Here is a 16,292-nt window from a genome sequence, read left to right on the forward strand (position 1 = left end):
TGTGCACTACAATTTAGGTTGTTGTTCAGGCAATGTGTTAGGCCCATCGGTGGCCCCAGTACCTTGAAACACTTGATGGAGCCAGAGATAAGCCAGGGCCCAGAAAGGACTTGCGGTAGACCTGGTGGGTTCCAGAATTGCCTTCCAGAGGCTGGCTGGGGTCTGAGTTCCTCTGAGAGAGCACAGAATTGGATTGTTTAGCTTGAAGTCCCTACCCCTTCTTCAAGAGCTCCACTGACGTGCAGCCCAGTCTCTGAGATTATTTGCTGTCACTGATTCCAGGAACACTCTCCACTGTACCAAGCCATTGGGAAAGGTTCCAGTTGCCATGCCCTCTACTCTGCCAAGAAGAGGGTGGGATTTGGGTCACATTTGGGCTTTGGGCTTTATTGTCCTATGTTTGATATTGCAGAGACCAAAGCCACAGGGTGGTGAAAAAGACCCCTCCTCACCAGGTAAGATTTGCCTGGGAGCCAGAGAGGGAAATTCCCTGATTCCCTGTAGTTATGAATCACGGCCTCTGTGCTCAAACGTACATCCCACTGCCTGAAACTCAGACTCACAAGTGACTCAGTAAGGCCTCACCTGAGCAGGGACGGAGGGCAAAATGCTGGGAACACTGCAGGCTCAAGCCACACTGGGGAAGTCTGAATCCCGTGAGAGCTCTTTTGAGAACATAGAAGAACTGATTCCTCTAGAGCCCTTGCAGAGACTCACAAGATGTTCTTATTCCTCAGACCAAGCAGATGAGGTATGTCTCAAGCAAAGGAGACTTCAGGGTAGCCTATTGCCAGCTCTCATCATTTGAAGAGCCAGGAGTTTCCTCCTGATCTCTACCTTAATTCCTCCTGCTTTATTCCCTTTCACTGATTCTTCAGTAGGGTGACACAGGAGTTGTTCACCATAATATCGACAGTGTCTAGATGCATGGGTAACTTAAAAAAAAAAAAATTAACGACCAGTGCAGCACAGTCAGAATAGAGTCTGGCTGGGGTGCTGAACAGGGTCCAACTGGGAAGAGCTCTGGGCTTGGGTTCTAGTCTTGGCTTTGTGGCTAATTTGCTATGTGACCTTAAGCAAATCACTTGACCTCCTTGGGCCTCAGTTTTCTCACCTTTAAAAAAGGGATATTTGGACTAGAGGTTGCAAACTCATATGCCTACAGAATCGGGAAATTAAAGTAAATGAGTGAATCCAATATGATGGGGTTGTCCTGACTGCTACCTGTAGACTCCCTCTAAATGGGCAGCTGCTGCCTGTTGGAAATGCTGACCTAGGCTGTCCAGAGCATTTGACTCTTCAAGAGATGCTAAGGACCTGGATGTTTATGTGAAATCTCCCAATGTTTAAAAAACTGTGTGGGGGACTTCCCTCGTGGCACAGTGGTTGAGAATCCTCCTGCCAATGCAGGGGACACAGGTTCGAGCCCTGGTCCGGGAAGATCCCACATGCCGTGGAGCAACTAAGCCCGTGCACCACAACAACTGAGCCCGCATGCTGCAACTACTGAGCCCGTGTGCTGCAACTACTGAAGCCCATGCACCTAGAGCCCGTGCTCTGTGACAAGAGAAGCCACCGCAATGAGAAGCCCATTCACCGCAACGAAGAGTAGCCCCCGCTTGCCGCAACTAGAGAAAGCCCACGCGCAGCAACGAAGACCCAATGTAGCCAAAAAATTTTTAAAAAAGTAAAAAACCAAAAAACGTGTGGGTCAAACAAACATCTCTAAGCCAGTTTCATCCCTAGACTAGAGGATTTGAAGGGCCCTCCCAGCTCGAATTTTCTGATTCTAAACTCTGTGTCTTCCAGGGAATTCCCTGGTGGTCCAGTGGTTAGGATTTGGAGCTTTCACTGTTGTGGCCCCGGGGTTCAACCCCTGGTCAGGGAACTAAGATCCCACAAGCCACACAGAGCAGAAGAAAAAAAAATGTGTCTTCCAAAGAAGATCACTAAGAAATCACCTTAGTTATGGTAATTTCAGCTACTGGAAAAGTGAATGTCTGTGTGTGCACTCATACTCGTATGCCATTGGGCTTTTGGCTCCCCTCAAATGACACTCTCCTGGTGGTCTTCCTCCATCACACACACCTGCAGTGGGCTGTTTGCTTGGTCTCAGGAGCCCAGCCCTGGGCCTGATGGAAGATATGGCTTGTCCGGTGAGTTCATCAGCAGTAATAGGCTGGCTGTGCTGACGAGATAGCCCTTCTCTTCCCCTAAGTGAAGGGAAGAGTGGCCACAAGCAGTGACTGAGACAGAGGCTGCCTGAGTCAGGATCTGGGCCTTGCTGCCTTCCCAGGCCTTTGCTAGCTATGTCCCCAGGCTGAATTGGGACTAGGAATCAAGTCCACAGTATTACCAAATCTGGAGCTCTCCAACCCATCTGTATTAGTTTACTAGGGCTACTGCAAAAAAGTAGCACAGACTGGCTGGCTTAAACAACAGAAATTTATTGTCTTACAGTTCTGGAGGCTAGAAGTCCAAAATCAAGGTGTCTGTAACGTTGGTTCCTGCTGAGGACTTTGAGTGAGGAAAGGATCTGTCCCAGGCTTCTCTCCTTGGCTTGAAGATGGCTGTCTTCTCCCTGCGTCTCTTCACATCATCTTCCCTCAATGCCTATCTGTCTCTGTGTCCAAATTTCCTTTTTTTTTTAGAATGACACAAGTTGTATTTGATTAGGGCGCACTCTAATGACTGCATTTCAACTTGCTTACCTCCGTGAAGACTTTATCTCCAAGCACGATCTCATTCTGAGATCCTGCAGGTTATAGGACCTCAACATCTGAATTTGGGGGGGACACAATTCAGTCATAACACTACTCCATCATGGTCTCCCACACATTGCTTTAAACTCCAAAACCTAAGTACCCTGCTTATGCCCCTTCTTACCTGTGACAGCCTAGTGCTTCCACATCTCATGTGCTAGTACTCAGCTCACCGTAAGCATGCACTTTACGTGGACCGGAGTTCTCTGCAGTGGGAAAGGTGAGAGAACTTTTATCAAGTACCTGTTAAGGGACATACGGGCCTTGGATTTCAGGTAACAGTAGATGTCTGTTTCTTCCATGAGGCAATGCCAATATGGTACTTTTTATCCTCACACCAATAAAAATGGTATTTATACTGCACTTGGAAAGTGCCAAATACTGTTCCAAGCACTTTATATGAAGTAATTTTTTGAATGCCCACAACACGCCTTTGAGGTGGGTACTATTATTTACCTCCTTCTACAGATAAGAAACTGAGGCCCAGACAGCTTAAAAAACTTGCCCAAGTCTGTAGTAACTGGTGGAGTTGGATTTGAATCTCAGTAGTTGGCTCCAGAGGCCATGCTTTTAATCATTACCTGATAGTATTTGGAAAAGGCAGGACTATTATTCTCATTGACTAGATGAGGAAACTGAAACTGAGCAGCTAAGCAACTCACTCGGGGTCATAGGGGTAAAAGGCAGAGTGAAGGCAGAATTCCTGCCCTGTAAGCCACGGGTCTTCCCTCAGAAGGGACCAAGTGTCCCGAGTCCCTCCCTTCCCCATACCCCACTCCACTTATACAGGCCCACAGGTATTAGGGCCAACACAGAATCTCTAAATCCTTATTTGTAGTTAACTGTCTCCACATCGCAGGGGGATTATGGGGCATGAAGGAAGGGAGGCACCTTCTCGACTTAGATCTAAGTCTTTTCGACTTATTTTTCCTCCCAGTCGCTTCCAGTTCAGAAGACCACTAGCCCCAGGGGGTCAGGTCTAGACCCCAGTCCCGGAATTTTCTCAGCCCGGATTAGAAGCGGGGGAGGGCGGTGGGGAAGGGGCTGGTGGGGTGCTGGGCTGCCCAGGAACACGGAGTATCATATTTCTCGCAACCCGCCAATCCTGAACGCGGGGGGGCGTGGCCACACCTGGGAGGCGTGGCCGGACGGCAGATGGGTCCGCGGCGTCCCGAGGCGAGGCGCTGACGTGAGCTTGGCTCACCTGGGCGGGGAAGGTGAGGGATGGTGTGGGACCGGGAGCGGAGCCTGCAGTCCCTACCTGCGCAGAGCCAGGTGTTGCTTGCCCAAGCGGCCGAGGAGAGCAGTGGCGACGGGTGATCCTAACTGGGGACTTGGTTCGGAGGGACGTTCGCTTCTGGCAGCCGGATTGAAGAAAGGTGGGGACGCCAACGTCTGGAGCCTCGCTTGAGGGAGGGAGGACACGCCCGCCGGTGAAGAAGCGTCCCCTCCAGAGTTTGTGGGGGTGAGGAAAGCTTGCTTAAGGACATCTGTTTGTTTGGGGATAGCCTGTAGGGCTGGGTGCCCATCGCTCTGCTTCAGGTAGCTTTCGGGCGGTCCTAGCCCGGGGGGGCGCTGGGCCCTTACCGACCCCCTACTTCTGTCGACTCCCTTTCCCTCCCGCCCAACTGGAGTGTGACGCTCTCGGGCCCCTACCCACCAGCCGTCGGGGAGCGCTAAGGCTCCTCCACCACGCTGGTCCTCCCAGCGCACCGCTCCGCAGGCCCCTGGATCCCGAAGAGGGGATTTCCCAGGCCGGCCGGCGCTTGATCTTGGGTGTTTTGGGAAATTGCGCGTCGGGCCGGCCAGTAAGTTTAGCCAGTTTGTTTCCTCTCCTGGGATTTGTTTAGCACAGTCAGGCCCCTGCCCTGGGCCTGAGAGACACCCGTGAATTTCCAAGTAGCGAAGCTACGTGCTGGCGAGGGCGGCGCCGGGCGTGGTTGCTCTGGGGGTGAGGCCCTCTTCGCCTGAAAGGGCTGGAGGGCTGGTATAGAGAAGTGGGGAAAGTCTTCCAGGCCTGACTGGAAAGCAGGCCCAGGGTGCCACTGTTTACAGGGAGCCTGCTGTGTGGTAAAGGGGTCATCCCTACCCCAGCCCTGCTCTCTTGGTGGATGTCAGAAGTGGAAGCCAGGGAAGGGAGAGGAAGAAGGCGTTTGAGTAGGGGTTGGTGAAAGCTGATGCCGACCCAGGAGAGTAGTTTTCGATGTTTGTCTCCTGGGTGAGAGCAGCACCTCTGCCCTGTAGCTCCCTCTCCAGCCGCCAACTTCAATCAAGCAGGGAGGCAGGGTGTGGGCATTATGGCTCGAGGCCCAGAATTTACCCCTGAACAGGGCTAAACTAAACGGAGGAAAGACTGGGGAACGTGGAAGATGGCATTTCAGGTCTCTCCAGGAGGAAGGGAAAAAGCAGGACCACTCCGGAGGCCTGTCTGCAAGAAATGAGGGTGTGTGTTTTACTCTGAGCAAAACCACTGACGACTGAATCTTGGCTTTGGGGTGGCCGTGTTCCTGGAAACTAGTCTGGGCAGGGGCTGCAGAGGCGGCAGTACAGGTGTTTGTAGGGGACCTGTTCCCTGGAATGGGGGTGTGAGATCGGATGGTTTATGCCTTGGGGAGGTTGATAGTGTCCCTGCTCAGTGCCCAGTATGAGGGGAGTGGATGGGTTAAATCTTTGTTCTTTGGCTAGTTGAATACCTGTTGGAGACACAGGCCTTGAATTTTGCTGTGATGGCAGCTAGAGATGCCAGAGCTGAGTTAAAGTAGGCTAAGCTTGTTCTGTGGGCATTGGGATTTGGGTGGTGAGAGTGTTCTGAAAGAGAACTCTGGTTTAGGTGTGTTTAAGGGTGGGTGTCATGCAGTCTCCTCCCTAACCACTTCGTTGGCCCTCCATGCTGCTTGGATCTTTGTTGATGTCTTTCATTTACTTTCTTGGTGTATAGAAGAAGGGAGGGACTTAGAAGGCTGGGTGCAGTGGCAGGATATGGTACAGCACACTCTGACTGAGCAGTGTTGGGTCCCAGATAAAACACTTTGCTGTGCCTCAGTTAACCCAGCTGTAAAATGGGGATGATAACAATGGGGATGACCATTTCATTATGAGGATGAAATCAGACACGTTAAACAAAAGCGCATGAAAAAACTGTTAAGCCTATGTAGGTAGAGGATTGTTGTTACCATGGTTTCATTAGCTGAAGGCCATCATCTTTTATATCTCCCAGTGACCAAGAAATGTCTTAGCTTCCTGTGGTTAAAAAAAATACTACTTGTAGTATTTTGTTTTTAAGTTGTGAATCGACACACGGCATTGTAGGAAAATGTGAATCGTATATAGAAGTACTTAGGCACGTATAAAATTCACCCACAGTCCTATCACCAGGTAACCACTAAGAACTTCTTGTCGCATCGATGTATTATTTGTTTCCCTTTCAAAAATTCTCTGTGCTTATGTACACAAGTGCGCATCCTGTTACAAGATGGAGATACTACTATACAGTCAATATTGTATGATGCCTTTTTCCCCCTTAAGTACATATTTAAACATTTTCCCAGATCCAGTAAAAATTCTTCAGATGCCTCGATGTTAATGGCTACTTGCTATTGCAACCTATGAATGTCTAATTAGATATTTTTCTCTGTGATCTTGGTTGCTTCCAAAGTTTGCCTCTCTGCCTGTTCTTATAGTCTTAGGTGCTGGGTGGCAGGTGGAGGAGATCTCGGTGGACTTTCAGAAGGTGGAGAGGGTTAGCTGTGATGGAGGTGGGGCATAGAGGAGGAGGAGGCTGGGGCAGCGTTGCTCCTGTGTACTGCCATCTTGGGAGAATGCTGAGAACACAGGGCTCTAGATCTTAGTCATCGACCTCTAAGGGTGGCTGCCTCTCCCTCCCCATCACTCTGTGCAGTTCCTTGCGTTGGCCTGGTTGCCTTAATTTTTTTTGATGTGCTGTGGATCAACTAGGATAAGCCCTTTTCTTCAAAGCCCATGATCCGTCAAGAGGTGGATTTCACGTGTCTGCCAGGCCTCGACACAAGACTGACCAATATTGCAACAGAAATTCTCGAAAGCCCCTCACTAGGTGGACCAGTTTGCTCCCCGTTTCCCTGTTCTCTTTGTTCTTCCCTTACCCCATCCCCCTTCCTGCAGGCCAGGACTGAGGAAGAGAAGGCTAGAACTTGCCCTGGGGAGAATATGCATTCCCTCCTCCTTATAAGGTAAATGTTCTCCATGGTTTGATAGCTTGACTTTGCAGTCCTACAGAGCAACCTACACCAAGGCCAAGAACATGGGGGTGGGGGGCACTTGAGTACCGAGTGCTACCTCACCTACCCACTGTGAGCTGCTCCCAGGGGGGAAGGTTTCAGTTGCAGGACTTGGTAATTGGGTCAGAAGGCTCAGGTGAGAGCAGGTCCTGCCTTGCTCTTAAAGTGCCAGTGACCGAGCTGGGTTTGAGTTTTCCCATTTGTTGGGAGCCTGGCTGGGGAGAGAAGTGGCCTTAGGACCCACCCCTTAAGCTAAGTTCCTCCGAGGGGGAGCCTTCGGGGGAGCCTTCGGCTGACTCAGCTGGTTTGGGTTCTGAACCGCGATCCAGGTGGGAATCTTTCTGGGTGGGAAGGTGACTTATTTATCTTCCTTTTCTCAGGTCAGTGGATGTTTGAGCAATTCCAATGTGGATTTCTTCAGGGAGTCTGATGAGAACATTGTGTTTAGTAACTAATGTCGCCCTTGTCACACAGTAGCTGACGGACAAATATTTGTTGAATGAACGTTCTTTTGCAGGCCTGTCTTTCTCACCCGAAGTAAAAACAAAGAGAAATGAGAACGCCAAAAAATCTAAACACAACGCCCCAGGCAAACACTTCTCCGGTAACTGCTTTTTCCTTTAGGCACCCAATCTGGGCAGGCCTTTGTTTCCCCGCTGTGAGCGCTGGCCGCTGCCACCAATGTTATATGCTACGTTATGCCCTTTAAGAGAATCACTTGCAGACTTTACCCAGGCTGGCTCCAGCAACCAATCAGTTCAATTCAGCCTCTGTGGGCAGGTAAACAGACCCAGGTGAGGAGGCTGTCCCAGCAGTACAGAGCTTGTCTTATGACTGGTTTTAGTACTCTATAGGGTTAAGAACTGTGGTATTTGATCATTCTAGGGCATCTTAGCTTTACCAGACTCAGATACAGGGCAGGGTTCTTACACTTTGTCTCCAGTGCTCCCAAGCCTTCTCCTAGACACTGGATTGTCGTGGGGATGACCAGCTCAGACCCCCCACACCCCGCATTTTTTTTTTTGGTGCAGAAACTTTGGGTGGCCCAGAGAAAGGAAAACTGACTTGAGGCCCAGCTCTCAGATCCCTGTGGATACACTGCCTGCTCATCTATGTGAGGACTTTGGAACCAGGGACCATCCCTCCCCTACTTCTCTCTCATCACGATGGTGTCATTTCTTCCTAAAATATTCCCATTCACCTTAGTTGTCTAAAAAGAGAGCATGCTTCAAGTTCTTGCCTATATACCTGCTATTTCCGTAACTTTTTTCTTCCTTCTCCCGAGATGAGATTGAAAAGAGCAGTTTCTCTTCTCTTCCCTTGGTACTTGCGGAAGGACTGTTTTCCAGCAGGGATGACATCATCTCTTTATTTTTCTGCCTCAGGATTTAAATAGAAGAAATGTGATCTACTTACGTGATAAGTCTGATTTGGCTAGAGCATGAAAACTAAATGGCTTTGGAATAAGAATCAAAAGAACCTTTTAACCTGTTTTCTTTTCTTCCCCACCTGGCACAGTTTATTCCCATATTTAGTTTCTTTGCTGTAATCTAATGGAACTGTAGCTCTATCATATGGGAACAGTGGCTGGGAACTTTTCCCAGGGGCTGGCCTAATTCTCCTCTCCCCATTTCTTCCCCCTCCCCCCAACCCAGATCATGGCTCTCCACCCCCGCAGAGTTCGGCTGAAGCCCTGGTTGGTGGCCCAAGTGGATAGTGGCCTGTACCCTGGGCTCATCTGGCTACATAGGGACTCCAAACGCTTCCAGATTCCCTAGAAACATGCCACCCGGCATAGCCCCCAACAAGAGGAGGAAAATACCATTTTCAAGGTCAAGGTATTCTTTTACCATCTGACTTGAAGTGTTTTCCAGTTCTCTCAGACCTTTCTGGTTTTTTGTTCTTCTGTTTTCAATTTTGGCTTGAAGAAGGTACTAGATCCAAAATGCTGATGCAACAAAAAGAATGTTTATGATGGGGGGTGGGGGCAAACTTAGCAGGCATAGTAATTTCTCTTGTTGGGGCATGTCTGTTACGGTTGAGGCCATTTATTCTTTCCCATTGGTCAAAGCTACTCAACTCACATCCCAAGGGATCCCAGGTGTGATTGGCTAAACTCCTGTAAGTGCGTGTATGCTGTGTATGTTGTTCTAGAACTCCCAAGGGTCAGCCAGCAGTCAACCCTTCATTCGCTCAGGGCTCTTGCTCTGGCCCGGGAATGGCTGTCCAGATCAGGGCAGAACTCCTGAGTGTTAGCAGGCTCCTAACAGCCTGTAGAATGGGTGTCGAGGGCCCTTTGCAAGTGTTTCTTTTGATGTTAAAACATTTTGCCCCATCCATAACCTCCGCTTAAAAATGAAAGGCGATTTAATTACAGGTTTTTATTCTACAGATATGTTTTCCTAACTGAAGAGTAGCTCTGATGTGAGAGTTATTTTGCTTCACTGAAACTAAGATTGAATCACGTGGCATTTCATAAAATGTCAGTGAAACCAAAGTCTAAGACAGAAGTAGGTGGGAAGCTCGTTGTGGGAAGGGGTATTATGTGGTTTGTAACTCCGGAGCCCATGCCTCTGCTCCAGACCAACTTCTCTGTGCTGGTCAGTCTTCCATCTCATGAGTAGCTTTAGTTCCTGTACTCCCAAGACTCGGAGAAATGAGTTTGCCCATTTCTTCCCTGACTATAAGTTGGAAGTCAGAAGTGAAATCCAGTCCCTGCCCTGAGCCTCTCAAGATTGATGCTCCAGGTTCTTGCTGAGACTGGGCCAGGAAAGGTGGGCTCATACCTCAAAGGAGAGAGAGCCAACTTAGAGTTGTTTCCCACCCAACTCAGTTATATTGGGTGTAGAGATGAGAGGTAGAAGAAAAATTGGCCTGTGAATATTAGAAAGTAAATGAATGCTTTTAATGTAAACATTAAATAATGATATGAAAGTGGTAAGGAAAACATCTGTAAATCAGCACCAACGACTGGAGCTGGCATCAGAGGGGGATGGGCCTGCCCTGGCCCAGCTGGCCTCTCGCTGTGGCCTTGGTCTGAAACTGGACTTGCTGTTGAAGTGCCTGGTGGTGGCTGGCCATGTGGGAGGAGACTGGTTCCTGAAAGCTCCATTCGTGAGAATGTTCTGTATGCTTAGGGCTTGAGGAAAAATTGGCTGTGGGAAGCTGCTTTGTCCTACTTATATCTGTGTATCTGTTTGCAGAATGCTAAGGGAGGGCCTGGGTGTCAGGAGAAGAGTGAGGGTGCTTTCACAGATCCCAAGCTCTGACAGGCCTTTGGCAGGATATGGGGTGTGGGCAGTTCTGACTAGCATTAAGTGGGTGCCTGCTGCATACCCTAGGTCCATTATCTCATTTGCTTCTCGAGAACACTGTAAGGGGGGCGGCACCCTCATGTTACAGATGCAGAAGCTGAGTCTCAGAGGGGCTAAGTAACTTGCCCAAGTCACATAGCCAATAAGCGGTGGGGTTAGGGTTTGAACCCAGGCCTATCAGCTCCCCCATTATCAGAGGGCCCCTTCTGACCAGGAGCTGGAAGACCTGGCTTCAGATCCTACTACCATCCCTTGCATGTGTGGTCTTGAACAAGTCACATAATCTCTTTGGGCTTTAGCTTCCCCTTCAGTAAAATGGGGCTAAAACCAGTCTTGCCTGCCTCACAGGATTGTTGTGAGAATTGAGTGAAATCAGTGTGTGGGAAGGGACTCGTAAATTGCCATGAAAATGCAGAGACTGTGTCCATTTTAGGAAGAGAAATAGGGACCTGCCCAGTGACCAGAATCTCAGAGGCAAGACTCAGAATGGGTTTGAATAAGGGATGTTTATAAAGCACAACGATTGTCATGTGGTGGGTACCACCCTCTGCTGCATCAGCCTCAGGTTCTCTGCATCATCTGAGTGGGCCCTGGGGAACGGCTGTGTTGTGAGCAGGATGTTAGTCTGGCTGCTCTCTGTGGAGGGGCAGGGATTCAGGGAGCCACAGAAATTTTGCAGACCTGTGCCAAAGTCAGCACAGCCCAAGCCAGCTGGATGGGGCCAGAGCGGGAGTGGGCACGGAGGATCAAGCAAAGAGAGGGGAAAACGTGAGGAGGCAGCAGCCAGGTACTGCCAGGGGCAACTGGAGACGTGCCTCTCCGACACTAGGGACTGATGAGGTTGAAATCCCCTGCAGGGGGTTGGATGGAATGGAGCCTGCTGAGTGCCCAAGGGCAGCAGCTTTGTCAAACTGCTTCATTCCATACTGCACATCAAGTGGAGGAGCCCCCAGGTCTGAGAAGGTGGTAAGAAGAAATGAGTGCATTGGAGGAGAAGGATTTTAGCTCGGCTGTTGAGAGAAGCTTCCTCATGATTGTGAGGCTCCGCAGGGATTGACTGAGGGAGACCAGAGAGCTCAAAGGATGGGGCCGGAAAAGTTCCATTTCGGCTTGAGGAAGTAGTCTAGTTCAGGAGCAGAGGCGGGGAGTTGGGACTGGACAAGCGATGTGCCCTGTCCACTTGAACAAGCTGCCGTGTGCTTCCTGACCTTGAGTCCTCTGCAAAAGACATCCCCCTTTTCTGCACCAGCACATACGTCACAGCCCTGAAGAAAGTGTAGACATCTGAGATACGTTAACAGTGGGGGAGGGCTGATATCCCGTGAACAGACACACAAATGCCCGTTAGACCTGGAAATTGAAAACCAGAGAGGCGGGGCCACACTGGTCTTGGCCCAGGCCACCAGCCACTGGTGTTCCCAGCAAAATGTTCCCAATGTGGGAGTTTGAGGAAGCAGGGAAAGACAGGTGGTGTGAGTTTATTAGGACTTGAGGCCCTCAGCCTCGCACTGAGGCAAGCTGAACCCCCAGAGCGTGCTTCCTGCCCTCCTATGGGCTGCTACTCCTAAAGGTACTTGGTTTCAACAGTTATTTGTGCATCAGATTAAAGACTGAAGGGAGAGGGAGCAGCAAGCCTAAATTCTTCATATCATACGCCACCTCCCTTTCTCTTCTTATTATATAAGCAATTCATGTGAAAAACAAATAAGGCAAACAAAACAAAACAGAATTACCTGAAATCTTGCTATCCAAAAGTTACCATTAGTATTTTGGTGTATACTTGTTCCAGATTTTTATTTTCAACCCTTCATTAAGGCCATTGTAGTCTTGACAGATGATGCTGGCACAAGCACTTGAGATGAGGCTCCTCTTTTTAAAATATTGTATTTGCATTTGGCTTAATTTCTCTCAGGCCCTGCCTTGCCTGGTCCCCAGCGTGGTGTTTTCTGCTGCAGTCTCTGTCAATTGGAGTTGGGGTGATGGGGCGGTCAGGCAAGGCTGTGTGTATCTGTGTCTGTATGAGGGAGGGCGGGCACACTTTCCAGTGTTTCTGGGCAACAAGCAGGCACTCACTGCAGTTTCCTATCCCTCAGGCCTGGGCTGTGGAGACAGGGGAAGTACCAGGAAGGGGTGGACGACCCCGACCCAGCTAAATGGAAGGCCCAGCTCCGCTGTGCGCTCAACAAGAGCAGGGAATTCAACCTGATGTACGACGGCACCAAGGAGGTGCCCATGAACCCAGTGAAGATATATCAAGTGTGTGACATCCCCCAGCCCCAGGGCTCTATCATTAACCCAGGTGAGGCCCCAGCTGCTGGGGAGAAGGTGGACAGTGTGCCAGGTTCCGGGCTGGACCCTTAAAGCGATAGTCGACTTGGAAGTCGCCTCGCTTACAAAGTTGAAGACTGGTAAATAAAGCAAGAAATCCTGTCCCTAGAAAGAACCCAGAGAACAAAAGATATAAACTCAGCACAGTCTTCCTGCCCACGCAGTGGAACAGAAAGAAGAGGGGGTATTGAGATCTATAAAAAATAACTTCTCTTGGGACTCAACACTGAGAAGAGAGGCCAGGTAGTTTAGAAGAAGGAGGGATTAAAACTTAGAAGGTCTGAGTTATAAACCTCGGTCTTTCCATCTCACTACTTGTGGGACATTGAATCAAGTCATTCAACCTTTTGAGCCTCAGCTTCTTCCACTATAAAATCTGGGTTCTCATCTTTCCTGTGTATTTCAAAGGCTGTTCTAAGAATCAATTGACATGACATTATGAAGGCTATTAAGTTCTCTTTATAAATGATGGGTAAGTGATCATTTAATTTGTATGGTATTTTTCCTAGGAGAATACCACCTGATCCCTATATTTACTCAATGTTTAGCAAGTTCCGACTAAGAGCCAGATAATTTAGACTTGACCTCCAGTGAATCTAGTGAGGGTCTGCCATGAGGGAAGGGTCTGTCTTCACAGTAAGCTTATAAAGGAGAGAAGCTGTGCTCCTTGGGTCCTTAGAAGGGATGCTAATGTGTAGAAAGGGGTTTAGAGTAGGAATTAAAAGGTTTCTAGGAGAAGGGAGTAGGGTCTGCAGCTCCTGGATAGGGGAGGGGATGAGAGCTTGCACTGGGGCTCCGTAGGAGGAGCTGGGAGTGGGGTGAACACCCTTGGTTCCCACTCTTTGGCATTGAGGGTGCACACTGAACCCAAGGAACCTCTGTGCTGGCGGTGCCTAGCTTGAACAGTGGGTCAGCTGCAGGGATGACAGTGCAACGTGAGCGCCTCACTTTTGACCTTTGTGTGTGTGTGTTTCTCGGGTAGGATCCACTGGATCTGCTCCTTGGGATGAGAAAGATAATGATGTGGATGATGAAGATGAGGAAGATGAGCTGGACCAGTCACAGCACCACGTTCCCATCCAGGACACCTTCCCCTTCCTGAACATCAATGGTGAGTGGGGTGGGGGGTGGGACAGAGGCATGGAGAGGATGTAAGGGGCTTTGATTTTGCAACCGTTCACACCATATCCACCATTGCACTGGGAGCAGCGACCAGGCCCTGGGGCCAGGCTGCCAGTCTGTTAGCAAGTAGGAGTCATAGGCAAAGGAACCCCATAGGCATAGTTATCCCAGTGGGGTGGCTTCTAGGCAGAGAGAGCATCTTCTGAATCTTATGTGATAATTCAGAGAAATTAACAAATTAAATTCCTTCTCAATCCCGCATACAAATACACAAGCTGTTATAAATGTTGCTGATTTCCTTCAGGCCAAGTGCAGGGATCATTTTCGTGAATTGTAGGCAAACTCTTCTGCTATTTCCCTCGGTACAAATTTTCTGTCACTGCCTTAACAGCCTCTGCTAAGGCTGTATCATGGGAAACTTGTGGCTCTACAGCTCTTAATACTAGGCTCTGATAAAATTTCTCTACTAGAGACTTTTATCTTTTTTAAATTAATTAATTAATTTATTTTTTGTGGTATGCGGGCCTCTCACTGTTGTGGCCTCTCCCATTGTGGAGCACAGGCTCTGGATGCGCAGGCTCAGCGGCCATGGCTTACGGGCCCAGCCGCTCCGCGGCATGTGGGATCTTCCCGGACCGGGGCACGAACCCGTGTCCCCTGCATCGGCAGGCGGACTCTCAACCACTGCGCCATCAGGGAAGCCCTATCTTTTTTTTAAATTGACTTTTTGAATTCAGCTTCCCAGGAAAGATGAGTTTAGAGGTTGGAGGGTCACTGTGAGACAGAGCAGGTACTGCGTCTCCCATTGCACATTCTGAGGACGCTCAGACACAAGGTGAATTGCTCTTCCACAGCATCTTCACTTGAACTTTCCACTGACATGCTCCTAGTCATATGACTTGCATTCAGTTGAGTAGCTTTTCACTACTTTTCTAAGTTCCATCTGGCTGCTAGGGTCAAATGAGATACTTTTGCCACCTAGAAAATTTAGTATATCAAGATGATTCCTGTAGGATTTTGGAGTCCCCTTCCCTAGGTGATGCCCCTTCTTTTGAGAATCAGGAAATGACTCTTATCTGTCTACTTGCCCTCCTTGACTTACCCTGTCATTTATAACCTTGCAACCAAGTGATGAGTAAAGACAACGATCATAGAGCTCTCTCAAGTTAATATTGCCACAGCTACATTCCCACTTGGTGCAATTTTAAGATTTGGACATTTGGAAATGTGAGATCCTTTTCCAAATCTTTGGCTCACTCATTCTGTTATTCTCACCCCTTAAAAGGATGCAACCCATTTCCAGGATCATGATTTCCCTTTTTTTTTTTTTTTTCATGTTTTTTTAAAGCTAATATTGTGTGTCCTTACGTTATGGGCCACCTTGGATCCTTTATGGAAACATGTGAACGTATATTAAAAATAAAAAAGTAAAATGGGTACATAGATATAACCAGACTTGTACACAAAGGGTCAAAGAAACCTTAACCTCTGTGATTTCAGAGCTGTTGGGCAGAGGAAGAAGAATTGTTGAAGGATAGATGCTTAAAAGGTGAGGCTAGGAGGAAAAATCTATAAACTTTGGAGTGAGCCAACTTTGACAATAGCAGGGATATAGGATGTGTTTTTCATTCTCTCTTTTAAAAGCTTTAACTGGATACTTTTGAATAAATAATACTCTTACATGGTTTAAAATTCATAATGGTACAAAAAGGAAATCAGCTGAAAGGTTTTCCTTCTAACCTGTCTGAACAGTTCCTTCCCTGGAAGAGAGACAGATCTTTCCAGGTTCCTGAGTATCCTTCCAGATGTTTCATGCATGTAAAAAAGTATGTGTTTGTTTTTAAAGGAATTTCTATACATTAACACTTACTCGAAGCTAATCAACCAATTTAGTTGAGTTCATTTTACGGAAGACAACCAGTTTCTGTTTAATTGCTGGGTTCCAATTTTATAACAGGGAATCTCTCATTCATGCCTGTTCTAATTTAACCCCAGGGAGTGCCCACTTGTCTGTTAATCATCAGCAAATGCATGTTTTCAGAATTATGAGTTTATGAGAGAACTAATAAGATTAGGAAGCAGAAGCAGCAGAGCCTTATTTCTTTTGGTGTTTGTTGGGGGAATTACTGATGGGCTGCCACACTGAGTTGTGGTCCAGTGTTGGACCTTTTAGGTTTGAGAGCTTCGGAGCCAGGTGATATGCATGTGTGGTGCTCCTGCCTGCTCACCCACATCCTTCTGTTCTAGGTTCTCCCATAGCACCAGCCAGTGTGGGCAACTGCAGTGTGGGCAACTGCAGCCCCGAAGCAGTGTGGCCCAAAACGGAACCTCTGGAGATGGAAGTACCCCAGGCACCTATACAGCCTTTCTATAGCTCTCCAGAGCTGTGGATCAGCTCTCTCCCAAGTAAGTGAGCCTTGATTTTCTAGCTGGATCTTCAGCTCCTATTACAGTCCATTTCCTGCCCCACCTTCTGCCTCCATTTCTTTGCCATGTATAGAATAGTCCCC

At 48.5% G+C, this 16,292-nt stretch overlaps 1 protein-coding gene and 1 pseudogene across 2 annotated transcripts in view; both read left to right on the forward strand.

Annotated features, from left to right (window-relative positions):
• Nucleotides 1-16,292, forward strand: part of LOC309799286 (centrosomal protein of 78 kDa-like) — a 659,089-nt pseudogene that overhangs the window by 330,054 nt on the left and 312,743 nt on the right. The window lies entirely within an intron of this gene.
• Nucleotides 8,725-16,196, forward strand: LOC309801018 (interferon regulatory factor 6-like; the record flags this gene model as incomplete). The annotated part of the gene is made up of 5 exons (XM_082615410.1): nt 8,725-8,856; nt 12,426-12,631; nt 13,643-13,771; nt 15,131-15,190; nt 16,030-16,196. Exons 1-5 carry the CDS (start codon nt 8,801-8,803, stop codon nt 16,194-16,196), a joined length of 618 nt encoding a protein of 205 aa, XP_082471536.1. The 5' UTR covers nt 8,725-8,800.

The sequence above is a fragment of the Mesoplodon mirus genome, assembly GCF_964341445.2.
Source record: "Mesoplodon mirus genome assembly, chromosome: 3".
In the NCBI taxonomy this organism is placed as follows: Eukaryota; Metazoa; Chordata; class Mammalia; order Artiodactyla; family Ziphiidae; genus Mesoplodon; species Mesoplodon mirus.